General features: G+C 37.7%; 2 protein-coding genes across 4 annotated transcripts in view; both read right to left on the bottom strand.

Annotated features, from left to right (window-relative positions):
• Positions 1-765: 765 nt before the first annotated feature.
• Positions 766-6633, bottom strand: MTERF2 (mitochondrial transcription termination factor 2; the record flags this gene model as incomplete). The annotated part of the gene is made up of 2 exons (XM_081082852.1): positions 6485-6633; positions 766-1981 (listed from the first exon to the last, which is right to left on the bottom strand). The coding sequence occupies exon 2, from the start codon at positions 1921-1923 to the stop codon at positions 766-768; it is 1158 nt and encodes a 385-aa protein (XP_080938978.1). The 5' UTR covers positions 1924-1981; positions 6485-6633.
• Positions 6634-10787: 4154 nt separating this feature from the next.
• CRY1 (cryptochrome circadian regulator 1) overlaps positions 10788-24803 on the bottom strand; it is a 46467-nt gene continuing 32451 nt past the window's right edge. The window contains exons 2-13 of one of the 3 annotated variants that reach the window (XM_081083798.1): positions 23833-23941; positions 20978-21120; positions 18646-18830; positions 17936-18024; positions 16950-17090; positions 16548-16859; positions 15196-15347; positions 14764-14966; positions 14577-14672; positions 13576-13647; positions 13177-13280; positions 10788-12202 (exon numbers count right to left, since the gene is read on the bottom strand). In XM_081083798.1, coding sequence (XP_080939924.1) covers positions 13177-13280; positions 13576-13647; positions 14577-14672; positions 14764-14966; positions 15196-15347; positions 16548-16859; positions 16950-17090; positions 17936-18024; positions 18646-18830; positions 20978-21120; positions 23833-23941 — 1606 coding nt within the window. In that variant the 3' untranslated portion in view covers positions 10788-12202. The remainder of the gene's footprint in view (positions 12203-13176; positions 13281-13575; positions 13648-14576; positions 14673-14763; positions 14967-15195; positions 15348-16547; positions 16860-16949; positions 17091-17935; positions 18025-18645; positions 18831-20977; positions 21121-23832; positions 23942-24803) is intronic. The other 2 variants (XM_081083800.1, XM_081083799.1) reach the window with 2 other exon arrangements.

Consider the following 24803-nt stretch of genomic DNA (forward strand, 5'->3'; position numbering starts at 1 on the left):
AAAGAAGGCTGGGTCTACATCCCAGATGAAATGTGCTAGATCAGTGGTTCTCAACCTTCCTAATGCTGCGACCCTTTAATACAGTTCCTCATGTTGTGGTGACCCCCAATTTCATTGTTACAAATTGAACATAATTAAAGCATAGTGATTAATCACAAAAATAATATGTAATTATATATGTGTTTTCCGATGGTCTTAGGCAACCTCTGTGAAAGGGTCATTGGACCCCCAAAGGGGTCGCGACCCACAGGTTGAGAACCGCTGTGCTAGATAAATAAAAAAATGACACTTGTTTCCCCAGCCGGTGTGGCTCGGTGGTTGAGCGTCAACCAATGAACCAGGAGATCATGGTTTGACTCTCAAACAGGGCACATGCTCAGGTTGTAGGCTCGATCCCCAGTAGGGGGTGTGCAGGAGGCAGCTGATCAAGGATTCTCATCACTGATGTTTCTATCTCTCTCCCTCTCTCTGAAATCAATAAAAACAAATTTTTAAAAAATGACACTTGTCAGTTTCTTAGAAATGATTCACTTATATCACACTAATGTGCCATTGAATGGTACAAGATTTTTAAAAAAATAGCTTAAGATCAAAATTAGCAACTTTTATTTAAAATAAATGTAATTTATATTTTATAATATAGCATATGAGTTGGGGATTATTTACTTAGAGGTAAAATTCCTGGTGCCTGCAAACAGCCTGAATCTGTGTCTTTGCTACTCAGTGTCACTGCATTGCCAGAAGGAAGCAGTATCAGCCAGTGAGTTACTCATCAACATGTAACGGTGCAACAGGGTTAAATAATGGCCTTCCTTTTTTGGCCTGGATTTTACCAAAGTTAGCCTCAAACTCTTTTTTCGTTCCATTTAGACTTGCTAGATGTCCATCCTTTATTCTGTAGCCTAAGGAATTCAGTTTCCTTATCCTATACTGCACTATCTGTGGTGTTAATTCCAGAACCATGGGCGTTTCTCTTATCTGAGCTATAGAAATTCCTTCTTTCAATAATCCCTGAATTCTCTCTTCCAAAATGGGAACGGAATAATATAAAAGGGCAGGACATTTCAAAACTAACTGCTTCAGGTCATGATCTGTGCATTTAAAAGCATTTTTAGAGAAGGAAATACTGTTCTGTATACTTCTTAGGCCAAGTTGAAAAAGAAACCCTTTCAGTTTGGACAGAAGCTGGAGAATTTCAGAGTCTGTGAAACCTTGCTCCTGGAGAAATTCCAGTGTTTCCTTTATAGCTGCAGAAGAATTTAACAAAATAAATGGGTTTTGGCTTAATAACTTCAGTAGCCAAACTTTCATGTTGGTCTCGGAGCTACCTAAATTTAGATAACTCTCCTGGAGAATCCTTATCACTTGCTTATTCTTCTCAACAGGATTATGAAAAATACTAGGTGCAGTTGTCAAAAACCTGCTAATGACCACATTTTTGAGTCCCAACTCTTGAAAGAACTGAACATTTAGTTTCCGGTTCTCCTGGTCTTTAACCGTAAAGAAAGATTCTGGAAACTGTTCTATTAACTTGACTAACTCTTCCTCATTTTTGCAGAGGGACTGCCAGAGTTCTCTCTGGGAGTTAACAGCGGTTGGACTGCAGACAATGGCTTCTGGGCAGCGTTCCAAAATACTGGCTACCACAGTCTCATTGGCACCTAGTTTCTGTAAAATATTTGCAATTTCTTCAACATAGGTTTCATCTTCCAAAAGGACCCATCCTTTTAATCTGCGTATTTTCCTGATGTCAACTGAAAATTTATGGAGCTTTTCCACTGTTCTTTGATTTTCTTTGTTAGGCTGACTGTTGGTTGTATAGGTGAAGCGAGCTAAAAAAGGTCTGTATTTGGGAGCTGATAGCATCTTTCTGAAAGAACACAGCCTGCAAGGCTGGGATCTCATCAGCAACTTCCACAACATGCCTGAAATCCACCAGCTAATCCCCACCGTCCAGTGATGCAGAATGTACTCAGGGTGCCTGTAAGAAAGAAATTACAGGATTTAACTATGGGTTGTTGCCTTGTAGAACACAAATCTGAGCTGTAAGCAGTAAGCATTGGAAATAACATGGATTTAAATTAGGAAAACTACTCATGTGGAATATTAAATATATCCTCTTACATAATTTATAAAGTAATTATACTTCTTCACAGCTTAGACATCTTATACTTTATAAACACATTGTCATTTGAGCTTTGCAGCAACCTTGTGAAGTAGTTATTTCTCTTTCACAGAGCAGTAGCCAGACCACAAAAAGTTCAAAGAATCACAGACCGTAGATGTTATTTTGACACAACTTCCCCCTCCTACAATTCTGATATGTTTCTCTTTAGGAGACATATGTTTACTTACTTACATACACACAGAGGTGCTTTGTTTTTGTTTTTAACGTTTTACATTTTCAAGATGATGTTTAGCAGAAGCAAATACTTATTAAGAATGGAGGTGGGTGGGGTGCCCTAGCCGGTTTGGCTCAGTGGATAGAACGTCGGCCTGCGGACTGAAAGGTCCCAGGTTCGATTCCGGTCAAGGGCACATGCCTGGGTTGTAGGCTCGATCCCCAGTTGGGGGTGTGCAGGAGGCAGCCAATCAGTGATTCTCTCTCATCATTGATGTTTCGCTTTCTCTCCCTATCCCTTCCTCTCTGAAATTAATAAAAATGTATTTTTTTAAAAAAAGGGGGGCATCATCTCTAATTTTATATTTCAGAGTAAATATTTTTGCTAAATAACTATTACCCAAATAAGTCAGTTAATTTTTTATTTAAAATGAGTCAATAAATGTATGCTTGTTCCATGAGAATTATGTGAAAATTTCTTTATAAATGCAGAATTAAATTAAGTCTTAGCCAGGTACAATGAGAGAGATGTGTGACTGCCCCAGTGGAGCCACCTATAGACAACTATTCATATTTTGACATGTAAGTCGTTTTATTCTATGCTTCTTGCCCCCTTTATTATAATTTTTAAATACATAAATCTGCTTTATACATGACAGTTAGGTTCTAAACTCAGCCTATCAAGTGAAAATTGCAGAAACTCAAAATTTTCCTTGAAAATCTCCTAAGCAGGCACCACACTGGTTACCAACATACCATCCTCTGTAAGTCCTGCACCAGGGGTTCCTCCAGGCCTGGAACAGATCCCAGTGTTTGGCTAAGCACCAGATGAAGTAGTTGGCTTACTCTGGAGTTACATTATAAAAAGTGACAGATCATTAAATATTAGAACTACACTGACCACAGCATGACGCTCTTGCCCAGGGAGGCTAAGGGAAGAGCGGGCTGCCTCCCATTGCCTGCTTACTCCAGAGTCAACTATCATGTGTTCAGGTGAGTTGTCTGAACAATTAAAGCTGTCTGTCTTGCTCTAGCTGTTTCTCTCTCTGATGAACAAACATAGTTGACGACAAAAGTGGAAAGCACAAATGTGGCTCCTCTACAGTCAATACACATTGTACAGGGGTGGGCAAAAGGAAGTTTACAGTTGTAGTACTAACAAAATCCTATATAATAAAAGCCTAATATGCAAATTGTCCCCTTGACTGGGAGTTCGACCACTCACTATAACGTGTGCTGACTACCAGGGGGCAGTATGGAACATGGCGAGTGTCAGTGTCAGCCCCGATGGGCCCCGATGAGAGCAGGACCTCGGTGGGATGGTGGAGCAGGTGAGCGGGTGGTGCCAGGCCAAGGTGGGTGTGAGCAGGGGCCTGATCGATCTGTGGATGACCCTGCAGATGGCAGGGGTGAGGGGTAGCCCCGCCTGACTCCCAGGCGCTGAGGGAGCTGGGTGGGTGGGGGAGGGCCTGGCCCCAATCGATCCCACAGGTGGGATGGTGGAGCAGGTGAGGGGGCAGCACCAGGCCAAGGTGGGGTGCCAGGTGGGGCCATGAGGCTGGGAGCATGAGCTGGGGACCAATCTCCACAGGCCACCCCAAGGAACCCCACCCGTGCAGGAATTCATGCATCGGGCCTCTAGTAATAAATAAAAATACAAGAATAAACACTTTTGTGTACTCACAACTGTAAACCTACTTTTGCCTACCCTCCTATATGTATTTTATTCTTTAATCCACTATATATACCTTGGCATCAAAAGTGCTCTAAATATTTTAAATGAGTGCATGATATATGTGATGGATATACTCTCATTTTGTAATTTATTTCCTAGTATTGAGCAGTTGGGCTATTTGTAATTGTTATATGCTAAATATCTGCTGCACATTTCATATTTTTCCCTTTAGGATGAACTTCTAGGAGAATTACTGAAGAGATGTGTGAAGTTGTTGTTAATTTACTACCCAGAAAAACTATCCCAACCTATATTCTCACAAGCAGTATGAGTGATTCCCTCATCAGTTATAAATTTAATATGTGAAAATGAATACAACACTAATTTAACTTCATTTTATTATTAGTGAGGCTGAACTTTTCTTAAATTATGTTGACCATCTGTGTTGCCTTTGAACTATTCCTGCCATTTGCCTTTTTTATCAGTGGCATTAAGCAAATTCACAATGTTGCATAACCACTACTACTACTTCCAGAACTTTTTCATCACCCCAGGCACAAACTCTGTACCCATTAAACAGTAATTCCACATTCCTGCCCTAACCAGTTTGGCTCAGTGGATAGAGCGTAGGCCTGCGGACTGAAGGGTCCCGGGTTCGATTCCGGTCAAGGGCATGTACCTTGGTTGTGGGCACATTCCCAGTGGGGGGCGTGCAGGAGGCAGTTGATTGATGTTTCTCTCTCATCGATGTTTCTAACTATCCCTCTCCCTCTCTGTAAAAAATCAATAAAATATATCTTTTAAAAAAATAATTGCACATTCCTCTCACCACTCAGCCCCTGGTAATTTCTATTCTACTTTCTGTTTCTATGACTTTGTCAGTGGAATCATACATTTGTCTTGTTGTGTTTGGCTTATTTCGCTGAGCATGTCTCCCCAGTCCATGCACAGTATAGCATGAGTCATCATAAATAGATGAAGCCTCCTGTCCCCATTATAGGCTCTCTTGAAACTATGGGTGGTTCCTCGGTGCCACTTGTCATAGCTGCAGTTGTCCATGTGTTATTTGTTTCACCCTGCATGAAGAAGACTGGCCACCATGTTCCAATGAATTGCTTCCCTACCCTCCACCCACTGGGCTGACACAGGTGAGTCTAGGAGGCATTCCTAGTCAGGTGATCTTTGTGTGTGCTCCTCCATAGGAACCAACTCTTGATCCTATTGTAGCAATCACTACATTCCTGTAAGTTTGTTATTCATTCAATCAGAAGTATTTTGGCTTTAAGTTCACACAATGTGCCAGGCATTGTGCTAATATTAGCTCTTCTGCTAAAATGTTTCTTCATACCTCTGGATCACAGACCCACCAGAGAACCTGATGAGAGCCACGGACTGTCTTTGAAAAACAAAAAACAAAAAAAACCCCCACAAAACACAAAAAACAACAAAACAAAAACCAGTACTTGTTTTGCAAAAGATTTTAGCAGGATTAATTTAAGCAGGATTCAGACCCTGCAGTCCAACTATGAACAACCTGCATGAGATTGCAAGTACGGGGAGGGCAGGGTCTGATGCTCTTCTGCTTTATCTTTGTAACAAGCAAAGAACTTGGTCCACAGAGAAATAGAATCAGCGTTTGTTAACGGAAACCGAATGAACAAACCAAGCCCCTCCATGAAGCAACCTAACCTAACCTAGTGGCTAAAACTGTGGGCTGCGTGGGCTTAATTCCTGGGCATGTTGTATTGTGACTTGAGGAAGTCATTTCACCTCTTTGCCTCAGTTTGACCATCAAGAAAATGGGGACACTACATCCTGGGTGATTGTGAAGATGAAATGAGTTAGTAACAAAAACCAAGAGTATTCAGAAAACTCATTAAATCACACAACCCATTTTAAAGATGAGAAAACAGATAAAGTAGCAGGAAAAGTAACCTGTCCAAGGTTGCTCGGCTAATAAAGGGCAGACCTTGTATTCAAACCCAATAGAGGCCAGCCCTTAGCGCTGTGCCCTACACATAATGACGCTCTTGGTAAATGTTTGTCAAAACACAACGCGAGCTATTCTCTGAAACTTCATGTTTCCTAGACACGTTTGGGGAGTGAAGTCCACCTCTATAATAAGCATCCTTTTCCTATACGGGCCCCTCTATAATCGGTAATCTCAATTCAGTTCTACTTTTATAACGTGTGCGAACTTCTGAGATTCAAATAAGCCCCAGTGGGTATAACAGCAAGGAAACCCGAAGGCCCAAGGAAGAGAGAGAGTCTTGGGGAGCGATCGAAAGCCACACACCCATCTAGTGCGGCCTGCGCTTCTCCGGAGAAACTTCCGACCCGCGGCGCCCAGGCGTCCGCCCAGGCCAGGCAGGCGCAGCTGAGCGGCGGGCGGCCCCGGAACCCCCGCCTCACAGCCACGGCCAAGCCGGGGCGACTACCCCCAGGGGCGGAGAAAGGGCGCGACTCACCTGTAGGCGTCCGCTCCTTGCCAGGCGCAGTGGGTCACGGGCCCCCGGCTCCGTCCGCCCTCCCTGACCAGGCCGACGATCCCGGTAGCCGGTAGTCTATCCGAGGACCAGGAACCAGGCCCGGGGCCTGGAGCGACTTGTGAATTTTCCTCAGCGGCGCCAACTAGGTCACCTGTCTTTACCGGCAGCCAATCAGAACACGGGAGACCCAAGAGCCCGCAGATTCACGCCCCCAGCGCAATCAATCAGGGCGCAAGGCAGGCCATGTGACCCTCCAGATGCCCATTGTTGGCGCAAGGCAGGTTGGGGCTAGGGGCGGGGCCGGCGGTAGGGGCGGGGCCGGCGGTAGGGGCGGGGCCGGCGGTAGGGGCGGGGCCGGCGGTAGGGGCGGGGCCGGCGGTAGGGGCGGGTTGGCGTGGGAATCACCTTTTCAGGGAACTGAGCCGGGTGCAGGCAAATTATTGCCTCCGGCACTTTCACACCCTTTCCTTGCCAGCAATTTATAAAAGTTGGGAGTTTCGGTTATTTGGTCCCTTGGGGAATGTCACTAACCCGTAAGAAAAAACGTAGAATTAACTCAGAAACCACTGTATATTTAAGCTAGGGCCATTCAGAATTCCCAAAAGAACAAAGAACTAATGTACAAAAGCCCCAAATCTCTTTGGAACATATGGAGCCTTTCTACTATCCACTGACTGTTCCAGTCCTCCACCCAGCAGTCAGAGGTGTCTGATTCATCTTTAAAAACCTCCCTCCTGCCATTTTCACCTAAATACTTGCCTTTTCTGTTAACTGCCAAGTGGTTTACATTCCAATGACTACTTGTGATGCCAATTTAATAAATTTCTCCTTAAAAAATGTCTGTCTCATTTACTCTCTCGTTTATCCATTCAATCAACAAATATTTATGGCATGCCTATTAAGTGTCAAACATGGGAAACAGCAATGAGAAGACAGACATCAGTGGACAGGACAAAGGGGAATAAAGCACATTTTCTGTTCTGGGAGTTTACATTCTAGTGGAGGACGAAGACATTAACAACCGACAACATAATTAATCGCAACTACAGTTAATGTTTCCAAGGACAGGATGCCCTGACCTTGCCTAGTTGTCCTATGCTGGTGTGTGGGAGTTGGAGTCAGGAAAGCTGTCAGATTTTCCTAGTGTTTCCATAGCACACTGTGTAGTTCTAACACAGCCTTAACATACAGCACTGCAATTCTTCTACACTGCCCTCTCACCCTGTGGAGTAAACTCCCTGTGTGTACTGATGAATTTACTTTCCTATGAATAATGCTTGGCACATGGTAGGGACTCAGGAAATTTGAACTAAATCTCTGAGGCTAGCCTTAGTACCCAATCTGTGCTCAACAGGCTTTGCTGAGAGGGACTGATATTTGACTTTAATGCCAGAGAGTAGCAGCAAGAATCCTGACTCTCTGTCTCAAGATCGACTTTGATCTCCAGGATATTCTTGAATGAACTGGTTTTTTTTGTATACTATAAGGTAGGGGAGTGCTTGTCCTGCAACCCTTTTCCCTGTAAGTTACCCATATTAAAAAAAAACACACACAAAAAACCTTATTATGTGTGGTTTTATTGAACTCTTTTTTCTCATATACAGGGCCTTGGTGTCCAGACTAACCAAAGTATTTCACATGCACTTAGGAAAAGGGAATCAGAGTAGGACAGAGAGAAGAGAAAGAAGGGATGTAAACTCAGGCCTTAGAACTGTGTGGTCAGGAGGGAGGGAACAGAGATATCACTACCGTGCTAGCAGCTTGTACCAGGGCTCCACGTAACTGTGTGAGGAATGATCATATGCATAACCTGCGAATTGTAATCAAAACTTGAAACTGACCAACTCCACTATGCCAACTGTCTTAAATGTTACCTAAAGCTTTTCCATCCTAAATATTTAAATTGTGCCTTTCTAGGGCCATAAAAATCAGAAAAGAACAACAAACTTTGGATGGAGAAATGGGAGAAAGCACCTAGTATTATGTATATACTATATACTAAAAGGGTAATATGCAAATTGACCTCAATGCAGTGATGGCGAACCTTTTGAGCTCGGCATGACAGCATTTTGAAAAACCCTAACTTAACTCTGGTGCCGTGTCACATATAGAAATTTTTTGATATTTGCAACCATAGTAAAACAAAGACTTATATTTTTGATATTTATTTTATATATTTAAATGCCATTTAACAAAGAAAAATCAACCAAAAAAGTGAGTTCGCGTGTCACCTCTGACACGCGTGTCATAGGTTCGCCATCACTGCCCTAATGGCAGCACGATCGGGAACGACCGGTCACTATGAAGCGCACTGACCACAGGGGGCAGATGCTCAATGCAGGAGCTGTCCCCTGGTGGTCAGTGCACTCCCACAGGGGGAGCTCCACTCAGCCACAAGCCGGGCTGACAGCTGTGAACGCAATGGCAGTGGCAGGAGCCTCTCCCGCCTCCTCCGTAGCACTAAGCTGTCAGTCGGACATCTCCTGAGATTTCACAGGCTGCCAGAGGGATGTCTGACTGCCAGCTTAGGCCCAATACCCCCCAGGGGTCCTAGACTGCCAGGCTGAGGGTCCCTCCCCCAAGTGCATGAACTTTCGTGCACCAGGCCTCTAGTTATCTATAAAAAAATCACAAACATGTTTGAAATTGTGGGAAAATCCTGAAGCTTCTAGTAAGAGATGCATTAAAAAATGATAGTTATCAGCCTTTTATATCCCAAATTTATTAATTTGTTTTAAGTGAATGTGAAAAATATAAGGACCTTGCATTGCCTCATTCAAAAGCTTGGTTCTCTCAACTCAATTTTTCCAGGTTGCCAGCACAGTTTTTTGATAGTAAGAATTCAAGAATATTTTCTGAATGAGTAAAAGGTCTTGAATCCCTCAACCACCATGGATAGGGTTTTTAGAACACTAATCCTTCTAGTGAGGGGAGAACACTGAATTCAAACATAGTGTACCTACTCAGTTGGAGCACATTTATTGATACTTCTCTTTTCCTTTCAGTCATTCTTGTTAGTCACAATTTAGACCAAACTAAAAAAGCTTTTAAAAAAAACCCCACCAAACCCTAAAAAATAAATCCCCCTACATATCAGTGGCTTTGTTGAAATAGTGTTCTTTTATTGAAATACTTATTCACCTTAAAACTGAATCTTTTATTCCCCTGGATGGTGATGGCAAATCCCAGGCCTATGAATTTTTTCAGTACTGTACAGTGCAATCAGGTCCAAAGAGGATGGTGTGAAGTATAGGTATTATGAGAATCAATTAAAATATTACTCCTTCTTAACAATGGTGACAGAAGATACTGTACATTTTTTTCTTTTCTCAGTAACAGAATTTATTGATCAGTATTAATTCATTATCTAGGATACTGTTAAAATGAATATCATCTAAAATGTATTGTTTCTGGACTTTTGACTCAAATTTATCCTCAGTAAACTTTAAATATTATTATCACACTAAACATCTATCATTACCTAAAGTTAAGGGAAAAAAAAAAGCTACTTGGCAAGAATTAGCCTACTAGAGACAGGAAAAGGATAATAATAACAATAGTGGCAGCTGACCAGAGCTGCAGCATACAGTGACACAGACCATGCACTGCACAGCACAGTCCAGTGAGCTACACAGCATGGCAGTCCTGGAGCTAACAATTATCTAGATATCCTACTATATGCCAGGCACTGTGATGAGCAATTCATACTCAGTATGAAGCAGATACTATTCTCATTCCCATTTTATAGACAAAAAAAAAAAAAAGAAGGCACAGAAAGTTAATAATTTGCCCAAGATCTCAAAGCTAATGAGTGGCATTTGACTCCAGAGCCCACATTCTTAATCTGTTATCCTGTACTAACTTGCAGTTACAATCCCCATTACTTGAAAAAACTCTCTTTGGTTTTACATCTTTCTTGCAGATAACTTTATTATTTTTTTTAATGTTCAAGTATTTGGAAGACAATATTCTTATTTGGAATAATTTTGAAAAATCCTATTTTACTAAATACATGGGTGGGCAAAAGTAGGTTTATAGTTGTTTGTATGGAAAAGAAAACAATAATTAATAATAATACAAGAATAAACTCATGTTTCATGTATTCACAACTATAAACCTACTTTTGCCCACCCCTGTAAATGGTGGCTATTCAGAATGGTGACATGTGGTTTATAGAATCTCTTTAATTTGTAATCACATTTCACAAACCAATGTTCTCCCCCTTTCCCAAAACAAACAAACAAGTAAAAAAAGAAGAAAAACGACCACCAAATACACAAGATTCCATATATGCATATACTTTAATAACAAAGGTCACTTTAACTGTAAATGAACAAAGAAAGGGAAACAGAGAACTTAACACATGATACTTGCACAAGTTTGGTCAAACAGGCATACATGAGGCTTTAAAACATTGACTGTCGAGGTTAACAGAGGCTATAAACTACCAATTTTGATTACACACATTTCCTAAAACATTATTACCAAAGAGTGCAAAGTTAGAGCAAACAATGTCAAGAAAATTTTAACAAAGTCTTTTAAGAAAGTCTAAAAACCTCCTATTTTCCCACATTGACAATCAAAACTTTGATTTTTTTTTATTATCAGAATATCAGTTTGCCACTTTAACTTTTACCATACATGAAAAATTATCAAAAATATATTGATGGGTCTATACTAATTGTGCTATTTATATTTACATTAAGCAAATTCTTTTACCAAGTTCTTTATATACAAATTACCATGTGTCCTATGTGAAATTCATTGAAAAGTTAAAAACCGCAGAAATATCATTAGAAATAACTGCTTTCCATCAATGAAGAACATTTTAACTGAAAAAAAGTGCCGGGTTCCAACCCCAGCGGGTCCAGGGGTCCCCAAAGGTGTGGACGGAGTCGGCGAAGAAGGAATGACACGGAGGCAGCGTTCAGTTGATCATCATAGCCGGGTTCTCTTGTCAGGGTCTCCTGCCAAGTTCTGGTCTGGATCTCCAGCGAAGTTCTGGCTAGGATCTCCAGCCAGGTTCTGTGTCCATGTTCTCTTGCTAGGTTCTCCAGCCAGGTTCTGTCCAGGTTCTCCAGCCAGGTTCAGTCACCAGGTTCTAGTCAGGTTCTCTTGCCAATTTCTGTAGTCAGGTTCAGTCCAGGATCTTTTGCCATGTTCTCTCCAGCGAAGTTCTTCTGTCTGTAGGTTCTGTGTAGGTGCTGTCTTCTTTCTGTCTCCTAAGTTCTGTCTGCTGTTGTCTTGTTTCAACTGTATTTATACCAGTTGATTCCAATCCTATCAATCTCTATTACAAAGGTTAGGGCGTTTCTTATCTCCATTCCAGGGAGTAAAGATTATGTAGCTTAAGCATGATTGTTTGTAGTTGAAGTGATTAACTACCCGCCTGGCACTTAGTTAAGGAGTTTCATCCCCTCCCTGACTTCAGGGAAAAATTCCTACCTGGGGAAACAACCTTTCTAGGAGAGGCATCCCCTCCCTGACTTCAGGGAAAAATTCCTACCTGGGGAAACAACCTTTCTTGGAGAGGTGACCTTGGTTAAAACACACAGCGCTAAGGGGAGCAAACATATTAAGAACAGTATGCCATATATGCCAGGTCCTTTGAAACAGCAAGGATGGACCGGCTCCCGGCAAAAAAGTATTGAACTCCCCATCAATTTCAGCTGGAACAGCATTCCTCCTGAACGTTTTCTGTGATTTAAGGGGGGGAAAAAACTGGGTAAAGCTTAACTGAAAGGAATTAAATGACAAAAATTTGATGAGTATTTACTGATCTTATTTTCAAGAAATTTACAGTTTAATTAAGTTGGCAATAAAAAACAATAATAATTTTAAAAATATAAACAGTTTAAGATAACTGAAAAAACAAATGTCTTCAAAAACTGTCAAATGCACTAATAAATACTTTCAGCTTGGCCAGTGGTTGAGTGACGACTTATGAACCAGGAGGTCACGGTTTGATTCCTGGTCAGGGCACATGCCCAGGTTGTGGGCTCAACCCCTAGTGGGGACATGCAGGAGGCAGCCGCTCAATGATTCTCTCTCATCATTGATGTTTCTATCTCTCTCTCCATCTCCCTTCCTCTCTGAAATCAATAAAAATATTTAAAAAATACTTTTCATATAAATTTAAATCACGAAATAGTATCCCGTAGCTAAGTGAATTAAATACAGGCATGGCATCCAAAAGGGGCCAACATTAAAAAAAAACTTTAAACTATTTCCAAACTGGAAAGAATTTAGATTTTAAAGTATCACAACAGGTAAAAGAAATTTATAAAGACTTAAGAGGCAAAGATTTGGGGAAATATTCATAAAGGGATTATATTAATACCACTAAAATTAAAAAGTCACTTTAATTGTTTTAGATTTGTCACATAGGAAGGAAATGAGTAAGATGCCTTTCTGAGAAAAAAAACAAGCACAAATTTATAAGCTTTTCACATTTGCATATCACTGATTGAGATGACCAGAAAACTGCGTACGGCACTTTGTTCAGTACAGACGCATTTCTCGTCTAAGAACTAATTGATTTTGTAACAATCACTGAAAAATGTAGGCCTTTCTGGTCTGAAAATAGAGGTTAGCTCCATTTTGGAAATTATCTTAATTTGTATTGATTACACAGTCCACTAAAGCAAGAAATAAGGCTGTAAAATATTTACCTAATTAGTGCTCTGTCGCTGGACTTTACGACCAATACTCTGTGTGTCTTCCTCCTGACTAGGGCGCTTCCCACTGCTGAGACCAGTGCCCACGGAGCTTCTTCCTACACATTTAAAATAGGGAAGGTAAAGAGACACAACAATATGCTCAAATGCTTTATTCTTTTCTTTTTTTTTTTTTTTAAAAAATCCTCACCCAAGGATAATCTCCATTGATTTTAGAGAGAAAGGGAGGGAGAGAAACATTGGTCGGCTGCCTCCCATACCTCCCATATGTGCCATAAGGGATCAAACCCACAACCTAGGTATGTGCCTTGATGAGGAATCAAACCTGAAATCTTTTTGGTTGACTCTCAACCAACTAAGCCACTGGGCTGGGCTCAAACACTTTATTCTTACCTTGCTTTAACAGATGAGTTTGCTGACTGTCTCCAAGAGCATAATGTAAAATACCACTCCCTTGAGTATAACCTGTTAGTATTTAAAGCACAGTAAAATTACTTAAATTCTAAGTAGTATATATTAAGACTATAAATTAATTAGCTTTATGCTATTTTTGTTAGAACCTTTGAAAATTGACATAATTATTCAAATTGCAAATGAAACTAACTTTTTGACATTATTATTATTACCCAAATTAAGAATATATGTGGCACCCTGGTTGTGTGGCTCAGTGGGTTGGAGCGTCATCCCGTACACCAAAAAGTTGCAGGTTCAATTTCTGGTCAGGGCACATACCAGATTTTGGGTTTGATCCCCGGTCAGGGTGTGTACAGGAGGCGGCCAATCAATATTTCTCATGTGCACTGATGTTTCTGTTTCTCTCTCTCTCCCTCTTTTTTCCCCCTCCCACCTCCCTTTCCTCTTTCTCTAAAATAAAAAACATGTCCTCAGGTGAGGATTAAAATATATATATATATATGGCAACTAAACATATATCATACAGAAAAACATTAAAATCAGACTTTGTAAGGAAAAACTCATGTGCAAAGGACTAGAGGTCTATGATAAATTTTTTGGCCATGTTCACAGGGCCACTGACTTTATATTTATTACCTTTTAGCTGATATATACCTAGAGAGAATAAAAAATAATAAGCATTCTGAAAATATATTTGAGTTTTATTTTATCCTTAAAATTGCTCTCCTTATTCAATTAACAAGAAGATCTTTACCTTGACCTAAACTCTACTACATGTAATGATTCTTTCTATCTAAAATGTCACTAAAATGAAGTTAGGGGTGTGTGTTGTATGTATGTGTGTACACATGTATGCACGTGTACAAAGAATTATTATAAACATTTTAAAGAGAGATTTTTAAAAACATAGTGAGGTTTAATAAACAACATCTTGGTTATTAATCTCTTAATGTTACTATAGAAATTTCCTTTTCACTTACTTCCACTGCTGCTACAACCTGGGATATTTTCTCCAGGAGAATACCCCATGAGGCCTCCATTCCCATTAGGATTAGAAGGCACTGATGCAAGAAGACCTAAAGGGAAATAATGTCCTATTAAATTATGATCAAGATCAAATCAAGGGTAGCTGCCAAAGAAGCAAATCAAAGGAAGTTACTGACATACCTAGTCCTCTATATCGTGAAAGCTGCTGGTAGATCTGTTTCATCCTCTCAATATTCAAACGGCTTGCCTCAGCATGGTTCACCATTGGTTTAGGATAATTAATTCCTATCAAACATTTGGCTACCTTTTGGATACTTTCTGGTGCATTCCAGGGATCATAGATATATTTTGCAGGGAAGCCTCTTAGGACAGGCAAATATCGCCTTTTGGGAGAAAAATTATTAATAAAATGAACTATAAGCAAATTATAACAAACTATTTATTAGCTATGAATGACCAAGATCAAATCAGTACCATTTAAATGATTTGTTTACCCTTCTCCTCATCTCTGCTGACCATCATGAGGGGTATAATTGAAGTGTTGCTTAAACATTAAAAGCTCTTCCTGGATTAGTTACTCCAAACTAATAACAATCATCACCCTTGATTTACCTGATATAGTCTCCATTGGGATCTGTTCTTCTACCAAAACCAACAGGGCAATAGCAGTGAAAAAACTGTTGAAAAAAGGAACTACAAGACAGCCACATCCAACTTCCAGCATTTATGCTCCAATCTGCATCAAGTAATAATTCTTCAAACACCTTCAGAAGTAACAGTAACCAATTAGTTTGCACACACATAATTCTCAAAGCAAGCATTTTCCAGATCTCTGTAGATCAAAAGTCAAGACAAAGAAAATCTAGCATAGAACTATAAAATTAAACATTCCAAGATTCCTTGTCTATGTTTTGTTCTATGAATTATTTCAGGAAAAGAAATATATCAGTAATATAAGTGGATTTCTGAATAGAATTTAGCTTTCCAATCTTTGCAGTGTTGTGTGGGAGGAGGGCAAAAAATTATTCAAGTCACTGATTTAAAAGAAATATGAGATTAAAAAATGGAAGAAACATAAAAGCAAGAAACACTTTCAAAAAAGCAAAAATGCTACCAAATAAATCACCAACAGAAACATAGAAGCTTGGTAAACCAGCCTACCTAAAGAGAGCATCCAAATTAAATGACCTTTGAAAATATCTTTGAAAATGCAGAGTTTACCTTTGGAATATCAGTTATTTATTTACTTATTTATTTTTAAAATCTTTATTGTTGAAATAAGTTTGGAATTTCTTGATCCAAGAGGAAAACAATTAAAATAAATGATTTTTAATAAATTAATGAAGTAGGTGTTACACATCTTCCTCATGTAAACTCTGTACTAGAAAATTGAACAGACGCAAAAAAAAACAAACACACAGGATCAGGACTGGCTTGGAGAGGGGAAATTTATGATATAAGTAGGAAGGTAAAAAATACAGGTAAGCCCTGTTATGTATAACCATAAGATGATGCTATAAAATAAAGTATGCTTCACTTTACATAATAAAAGCACTACCAAAAAGCTGTGATGTTGAAGTGAAAGGATATATATTTTTAGATGTATGCTATGAATTCACTATTTCTAAAAACTCTTGAGTGAATCTTTTCCGTGACAGAAATGATTACCTATAAGTATGTCAATGCAATTAAGTCCAGAGTGTTAAATCTTCAATTTCCCTTGATGGCTAGGCTGGTTTAGCCACAGAAGTGACTTGAAATTAACTGAATCAGTTTTTGCCTTATTTCCTGTCTGATTACACTATAATGGTTTCTAAAAGTGTGATTGTATTGCAGGAATTAAATTCTTTGATAGTGAAAAACTAAACTATAATTGAATAAACAAAATAGACAACTTCTAGGAAATGATTTAGTCAAGTATATAGTCCTTCAAAATAAGACATGCTACATTAGTTAGAACTTACCTTCATTCCTTCTTCCCAGCTAATCCACAGGTCACCTCGTGTAACGAAGCAAGCAACTGCATGTCTGGCCAAATGGTGAATCCAACCCTCCTGACGAAGCTGTGTCATGATGGCATCAATCCATGGAAAACCTGTCCGGCCTTCTGCCCATTTTGCTAAAGCCTCAGGATTCTTATCCCAAGGAATCTGAACACAGATGGGGTTTCCTTCCATTTTATCAAAGCGTGGATTATTTGTGGCTGCTGTATAGAAAAATTCACGCCATAACAATTGCCCATAAAGGGAAAGGGGAGGGGAACTGTTCTTTTTTACCTAAGATTAAAAAGCAAAGGAAGTATTAAAAGCAATTTTTTTTAAAGTAGCTTGGAAAATAAAATTTAAAAACCCAATTTTCATTAATACCTTTTTGTAGAGATCTGTTAGTTTGAAGTAAAACAGTCGGCATGACAAACATCCAAATCGGAGGTAAGGACTGAGTCCTGTAGGGCTAGCAAGCAGGGAGTTGGCATTCATTCGAGGTCTTTCAAAGTTAGCCACCCATGCCTGAAAACACACAGAGAAATACCCTAACTTTTCCATTTTAAAGGAGTGTTTAAGATTCAGGTTTTTAAAAACTGTTACATAGTTCTTATAGAGAATAAAATCATATTATTCCAGCCACAAATGACGTTTTAACAGAAAACAAGAAAGGATAAAAGTGAGCATTTTGTTGCTGTTCTTTCAACCATCCCCATGTAGCACATACTCATGTGAAATAAATTACCTCCAAATTCCTAACACAACATTGAGAGCACCTTTCACCTGTCTCTTTGACACTGAAGTAAAGGTGAAATAGGAGAACTCTACCCCAGCTTCAAAGTTATGGTCATCAGATACCAACTTACACAAAAAAGGATAGAAGAGGTAGTGTTGGTAATAGCTAAAGAGGAAATAATCAGAAGAGGAGGAAAAAGGTATTTAAATAAAGAGATAGTAGTTCATTTTCAAACCATTAGGTTTATGCTATTTTTTTTTTTAAGGAAAACTGGATGAGTTTAAGAGATGGCTGCTGTTTTTTAAAAAATTATTTTTATTGATTTCAGAGAAGGGAGAGGGAGAGAGAGAGAGAGAGAAACATCAATGATGAGAATCATTGATTGGCTGCCTCCTGCACACCTCACACTGGGGACTAAGCCTGAAACCCTGGGCATGTGCTCTGACCGGGAATTGAACCACGAACTCCTGGTTCATAAGTAGATGCTCAACCAGAGCCACACGGGCTGGGCGGTTTATGCTTTAAGTATTCCTCTCAATCCTTTTTTACCAGTCTATTTTTTGTTTTTAAAAAAGAGTGAAATTATTTTTAAAATGCCAGTTTGGAAATATGAGCATGATCTATATTATCATACTTTTCTTTCCAAATGCCTTTCCAAACGTGTAAGTGCTTCAGTTTCTCCACCTGGCCAAACTGCAGAGGGTAAGCCATCAGTATCAAAACCTAAAAAAAATAAAATAAAATAAAATAATAATAATAATAATAATAATTCCAGAACATAAATGCTTTTTATTTAATCACAATTGCAAAGAAAAATAACTGAAGAAAAATATGACAGTAGAATAAAAATGAATTGATGACCCTGGATAGATCCTCACATATAGACAATAACATGTTCTCTATTCTTTAAAATGTGTATTTTATGTTGATAACAGATAGATCACACACTTATTTTTATTTTTTAAAATATATTTATTAATTTTTAGAGAGAGAGTAAAGGAGAGGGAGCGAGAGAAACATTGATGTGAGAGTGGAACATTGATTGGCTGCCTTCCACATGTCTCTGGTAGGGGACCAGCCCGCAACCCAGGCATGTGCCCTGACTAGTAATCATCAAAACATCAACCTTTCTATGCACTGAACCAACGACACTGAACCAACTGAGTTAGACCGTCGGAGTGATCACATATTTTAGAACACATAAATAATGCACAGATTTATCACATCTTAGTTTGTTTCTTTTACTTTTTCTCCTATCTCTCTTTTTGCAAAATACATGTCAAATCAGAAATGGGATTTCCTGAGTGATTTATTAAGTTTCAATGTTTTACCATTTATACCCACCTAGTTCTTCCAGTGAAGGGACTCCATATTTTTCATCATGGTCATCAGACAAAGGAGTTGTGCACTTTTCTATCACTTCCGAAGTAATTGTCTCTACTGGTATTTCTAGTGGTTCCATTTTGCTGATAAGAGTCTGGAATCTTTTATAAGTAAGAGGCGGTTGTCCACCATTAAGTTCTATGATCCTATTACAAAAGTTAGTAAAATCCAGTTAGTATAAAAAAAAATGACAATATATTTAAGCTCTAAAAAGGCTTAAAACCAGAAAATAAATAAAATTACTTGACTTATAGGAGAATGACCAGGAAACTTGTTTAAAATAATTAAGAATCGGAAAAAAAATTTCCTTCATTTTCTAGATATCTGCTAGGTGTCAAAAATATATAGCATGAAAATACCAAAACCTTTAAGACAAGGGATATTAAGCACCTATGAGTAAAAAGAACAAGTGGCCAAATAACAATAACATATTAAAGGCAATAACATAAAAATATGGAAATGTAAAAACATTATCACATAGCTCAAAGAATAAATGTAAAGACATTATAACTCAGCTCAAAGAATCTATTAATCATCAATAAAAACTAAACCAGGTCAATACTATATCAAGGAGCAAACAAAGTCTCATTAATTAGGATTCTATATTATTGTTGTGACAATCACTTGCTATTTTCCATTTGCTCATGCTTTTGTTAAAAATATCAGCATACATATTTTATATACATATTTTATGTACATACTTTGTTTACTTCTGATCACTAATTGCTTCAATCAAGTGTACTAAAAGGAAAGACTCATGTTTGCCAAAGGTAGTTTGAATTCGACACTATTTGGGAATAGCTATTCTTTTTTTATTATGGCCATTTGCTTAGCATTTAGCCTTAATAAAGAATTACTAGTAAAATCCAACTCCATCATTTTATGATCAGAAATCAAAGCCTACCAAGAGAGTTAATTAGTCAAGGTCACATAGCCAATAAATAGCAAATCAAGGTTTTCCTAATCCAAATACAGTACATTTTTCATTATGCCACATGTATTATGTATCAGTTATATGTACAGGACATAACAAAAAAATTATCCTCTCTGATTTTAGTAATTTAGCTTTGGTGTAATACTTTGAGTTTATACTTAAGGTCATAATGAAATCTGTCAATTATAATGATACTTTAATTGTCATACTATTAATTATTTAATGGAAACAATAAAAGCCTTGGTTTTCTATATGTTACATTGTTTTATGATGGATTTACATGGTTAACATTCACATTCAATCCAATAAACAATTCAATTTTATGTATAACACTGGTCTTCCACTTAGAAGCAACTGCTCTTATCCTGTTTTTACTTCTTGCTATCAGCTCCCTAAAATTAAAAAAACTGATAAACTAGAAGGCAAGTTTATTATCAAAGAATATACTATAACATCTGGCTTAATATCAAGTAATCAAGTCACCATTTTTTGATACACTTGGAAAAGTAGAATAAAATTAACTAGTTTGTCATGTTACTTATAATTAGCTTTATTAACTTGATAAAAAGTATAAATAAGTTAAAATAATGTAAAAGGTAGATAAATTATGAGAATTCAGTACTTATGATGACAACAGTATGTCAAAGGTTCATAAATTAACAAATCTTATGAACCTTCAAAACTCACAGCATATAATACTTCCTAAATTTAAACTTGACCACAGACTCTCTGTTGGGCAAAGCATCACTAAAGACTGATATTTCAAGAAATACACTTTGAGAAATATAATACTATGCCATTGTTGTGAGGACTACAGCTATCCAAAGTAATATTTTATACAGTTTACATCTGGAGTTAAAATCTAGATAGACAAGATACATACATAAAGTTAAGTAACTTATGACAGTCATATAAAATATATCAAGGCAGTTTATGCCTATGTATCAAATAAGCTATAAAATTAATATTGCTAAGAGCCCAGAAAGGCAAGACCAACAGTAGGCTGAGTTAGAATAGTCAGGAGAATTTTGATACTCTTAATATTTTGAAACTAAAATTCTCAGTATTTTGGTCTTATGTACTATGGCTGTTAAGTTTGGTATCTATCACTAGGTAAGTAAAAATTACAGCAGTTATGCTAAGGGTTTAATAGATATTTATTTAGTATATATTATGTACTCTATTAGAGTATATATACACAACTCTATTATGTATATGTTATTTCCATTTTACAAACCTATGTCCCATAGCTTAAAACATATTTGTCTATGTACTACTACTAAACTGTACATTTAAAAATGGTTACGATGACAAACATTATGTTTATTTTACTATAATAAAAATAGAAAAAGTACTTACTTGTCTAGGTCATATAATGTATGTGAAATTTGTACAATCACTTCTACTCCAGCTTCAGTAGCCAGTTTCTTAATAGCTGCATCTCGTTCCTTTCCAAAGGGCTCAGAATCATACTCAATTGAAAGTTTAGTGATGTTCCATTCCTAAAATAAGATGAAGGGGCAAAATGTACACAAATTTTAAGGATAGTGGCTGAAAATTAAATTCATGATTTGCATATCAAATGATTATACATACATCAATCTTTAACTGACTAGGACTCAAAACACATCAGAAAAACAATTTATCAGATATACATGTATGTCAGAGTATATAAAAATGGTCTGACCCCATTCCTAAATCTACTCAACAGAAATGGAATGAGCAAATGCTATAGAGAGGAGAAGATGCATGCTAGAGAAGACAGCAATACTGGAACTATTATCACCAACCCAATAAACTAAAGGCACTGTTATCAGGCCTCAACTATAGTCCTTGGGTTACTCGGACTCGATGTACGTCGTTTCGTGGTTATGTCGCCATCTCCCATTTATTTATAAAAAAAGGTTCCATCATTTGACGTATGTACATATGTTCTTTATGTTTTTTATTATTACCACAAGTAAAGGTCAGGAATTGTTATCTTTCTTTTAATTTTTTTTTTACTGTTTCACTTAATTACTGCTGTGTATGTGCTCCATGTGAGTGATGTAGGTGCTTATGTAGGTGGGTACCGACTTACAGCAAAAATCGCGTACGCTGTGCCGTAGGAACGGATCTCCGATGTAACCCGAGGACCTATTGTATTTTTACCTCAAATGTGAAAAATAGGATTACTTACCTATTAAAAAATCTCACTATTTTCTGTATTAAAATAATAAAACCAGAGGCACCCTGGCCAGGTGGCTCAGTTGGTTGAAGCATCATCTGCTACACCAAAAGGTTATGGGTTCAATTCCCAGTTAGGGCACATACCTAGGTTGTGGGTTTGATCCACACTCCAGGAGCGCACAGGAGGCAACCAATCATTGTTTTTTTCTCCCCCCACCCCCCCTTAACCCTTTCTTCTTTCTCTAAAAAATAATAAATAAAATTTTTAAAAATTAAACAATAGAAGCAATAATGTAAATGACTCAGCTAGTCATGGACAAAAGTATCTTTTTTCTCAGAGACTAAGGGTGTGAAGAATAGGGATGGGAAGGAGACCTACTTTTTATTTTATACCCTTTTAGACTTTTTTTTCCCCAAACACATGCATGTAGTGACCTCTAAACAACACTTTAGAAAACACACATCAATACAATTAAAAAATGAATTTAATTCCCTCTATGTTCTAGACAGAGTAAATAAATATGAAAGTTTTCATAAATAGCATTTTATACAGACTATTGTATGTAGCCCAAGGAAAAATCAGAATAAATAATAAGCACTTTATGTGTATGTGCTCTCTGCAAGCTGACTAGACAGATCATCTAATTGCAAAAGACTGTTAATCTAATTATATGCTATTTTATGCAAAAGAATGGTCAAAACAAAGAACAAAAAAGACTTGCTGTCTTAAAACAAGTTTTTAAAAAACAAGTAAATAAAAGTTATTATTTTTAAAGCAACTAAAATCTTCTTAGGATTCATTTTACTTATACCACATGAATTTAGAGATAAGGTAGAAGCAATTACCCAAGACATACTATTTTACTCATGAGTTGTTGATAAACTATTACTGTTGTTTCTGATATGCTTTCTACTCTGATCTCTTCCATGTACCTAAGTTAAATTCTGACTCTAAGCAGCAACAGTAGTGAACAAATTTTAATGTAATAAATTCTCACTAGTCGAAACGCTTGCATTAGCCAAACCCTAAACATTACAGGTTTCTTTCACACTAGTGGGAAAAAGCTAGGAAGTGTTACTTGAATCCCAGCACTGGGAACATTCTCATTCAGGGAAAGGAATGTTCTCTTCTGAATTAAAAATAGCAACACTGCTATTATAAAAACTTGATGAATTAAACAGCTGCAAGACCAAAAGAAAATATACATTTGGAATTCTAATGGTAGCAAATAGGAAGGGATGAATAAAAAAAAGCTAGGAAATTCAGCTTTTGGTCTGAGTACTTCCATGTTGGTCAACTCATTCAATCTCTCTAGGACTAACTTTTTCATTTGGAAAAAAGAAGAAAGAAATGAGATTTTTACGATTCTACCAAGTTAAAAAAACACACCACAATTTTGTATTATTGGTAGCATGTCAATCATTACAGGCCTTTGACCCAGAAAGTCTTCTTCTAAGAATTATCCCACAAATGTAGTGGCACATGTGATCATGATATGTGTATCTGGACAAGAATGTCTACTGACAGCATTATCTGTATTAGCAAAAGGCCTGTGGAAAAATAATTCAATGTTCAGTAGAAAACTAGTTAAAGAAATTGTAGCATATTTACACAATGGAATACTATGAAGCCATTTAAAAGACTGGGGAAGTAATATGGAACAATCTCTAAAATAATGGTTATAAGTAAAGCACTGCACCGAATGGTGTGTTTGTAAAAAGGGGGATAATGACATACACAAAAATACACAGATATACATTTTTATTTATTCAAAGAATATTTCTAATGAATATACAAGAAACTGGTAATTTTTACTTCTGGGAAAGGAACTAGCAGTTTAAGGCAGAAGGAAGATTTTTCATTATAAGCCACTTCTTTTGCTGTTTGACTTTATAATGTGTAACTTTTTTATTAAATAAAAGAAAAAACCCACAAAATTTTTATTTAAAAACTCATATTTGCCACACTTTAAATTACCCAGAATGCCTTATTTACCAAATATGTGTCTTCTCTGACAAGAGATTACTATGTTATGCATAATTACCTTGAAAAGCCTAGGAAACACATCTGCTGGTTGTCCACGAATCACAAACAGACGAGAGTTTAGTTTTCTCAGATTAGAATCAAGGTCTTCAAGACACTGAAGCAGAAACCTAGGGAGAGGATAATATTAAAGTTATTAAAATATATTTTTAGAAGATATAAAATATTGCAAAATCATGTTATTCTAAAAGTTGAAATGCCAACTCCATCATCTTATCTCTTATCACCTCTAATCCTATATAATTAAAGGCTAACATGCAAATTGACCAAATGGTGGAATGACCAGTCAATATGACACCCATTGACCACCAGGGGGCAGATGCACAAAGCAGGAGCTGCCCCTGGTGGCCAGTGTGCTCCCACTGGGGGAGCGCTGCTCAGCCAGAAGCCGGGATCATGGCTGGTGAGTCAACGGCGGTGGCGGGAGCTTCTCCGCCTCCATGGCAGCGCTAAGGATGTCCGACTGCCAGCTTAGGCCTGCTCTCTGCGGGGAGCTGGCCCAAGCCATCAGTCGGACATCCTCTGAGGGCTCCCAGACTGTGAGAGGGCTCAGGCCAGGCTGAGGGACACCGCCTCCCCCCCACCCCTGGAGTGCACGAATTTCATGTACTGGGCCTCTGGCTGATATATAAATTACTATTTCCAGACTCTATATGTCTAATGTTTTCTAACTACAACAAAAGTTTCTTAGTATTTTAACGAAGTTCCTGAATGAAATCACTAATTTTCATTAAATAATCGTGACTGTTAACAAAAGTTTAATTTGTAAATATAAAAATTACAAAATAAAATAAATGAATTGATCTCATTGTTTAAACATGATGAAATGAATTCAAATTTATATAGACAAACCAATCTGAAAAACCCAGAGCATTTTCTACTGGAAAAAAAAATAGACCCATCCTATTTAATCACTCTGAGCAAATGAATAATTTAAAAATTTGAAAAAAAAATTTGAGCATGTTACTGGGG

Source organism: Myotis nattereri, assembly GCF_964212035.1.
Source record: "Myotis nattereri genome assembly, chromosome: 2".
Taxonomy (NCBI): domain Eukaryota; kingdom Metazoa; phylum Chordata; class Mammalia; order Chiroptera; family Vespertilionidae; genus Myotis; species Myotis nattereri.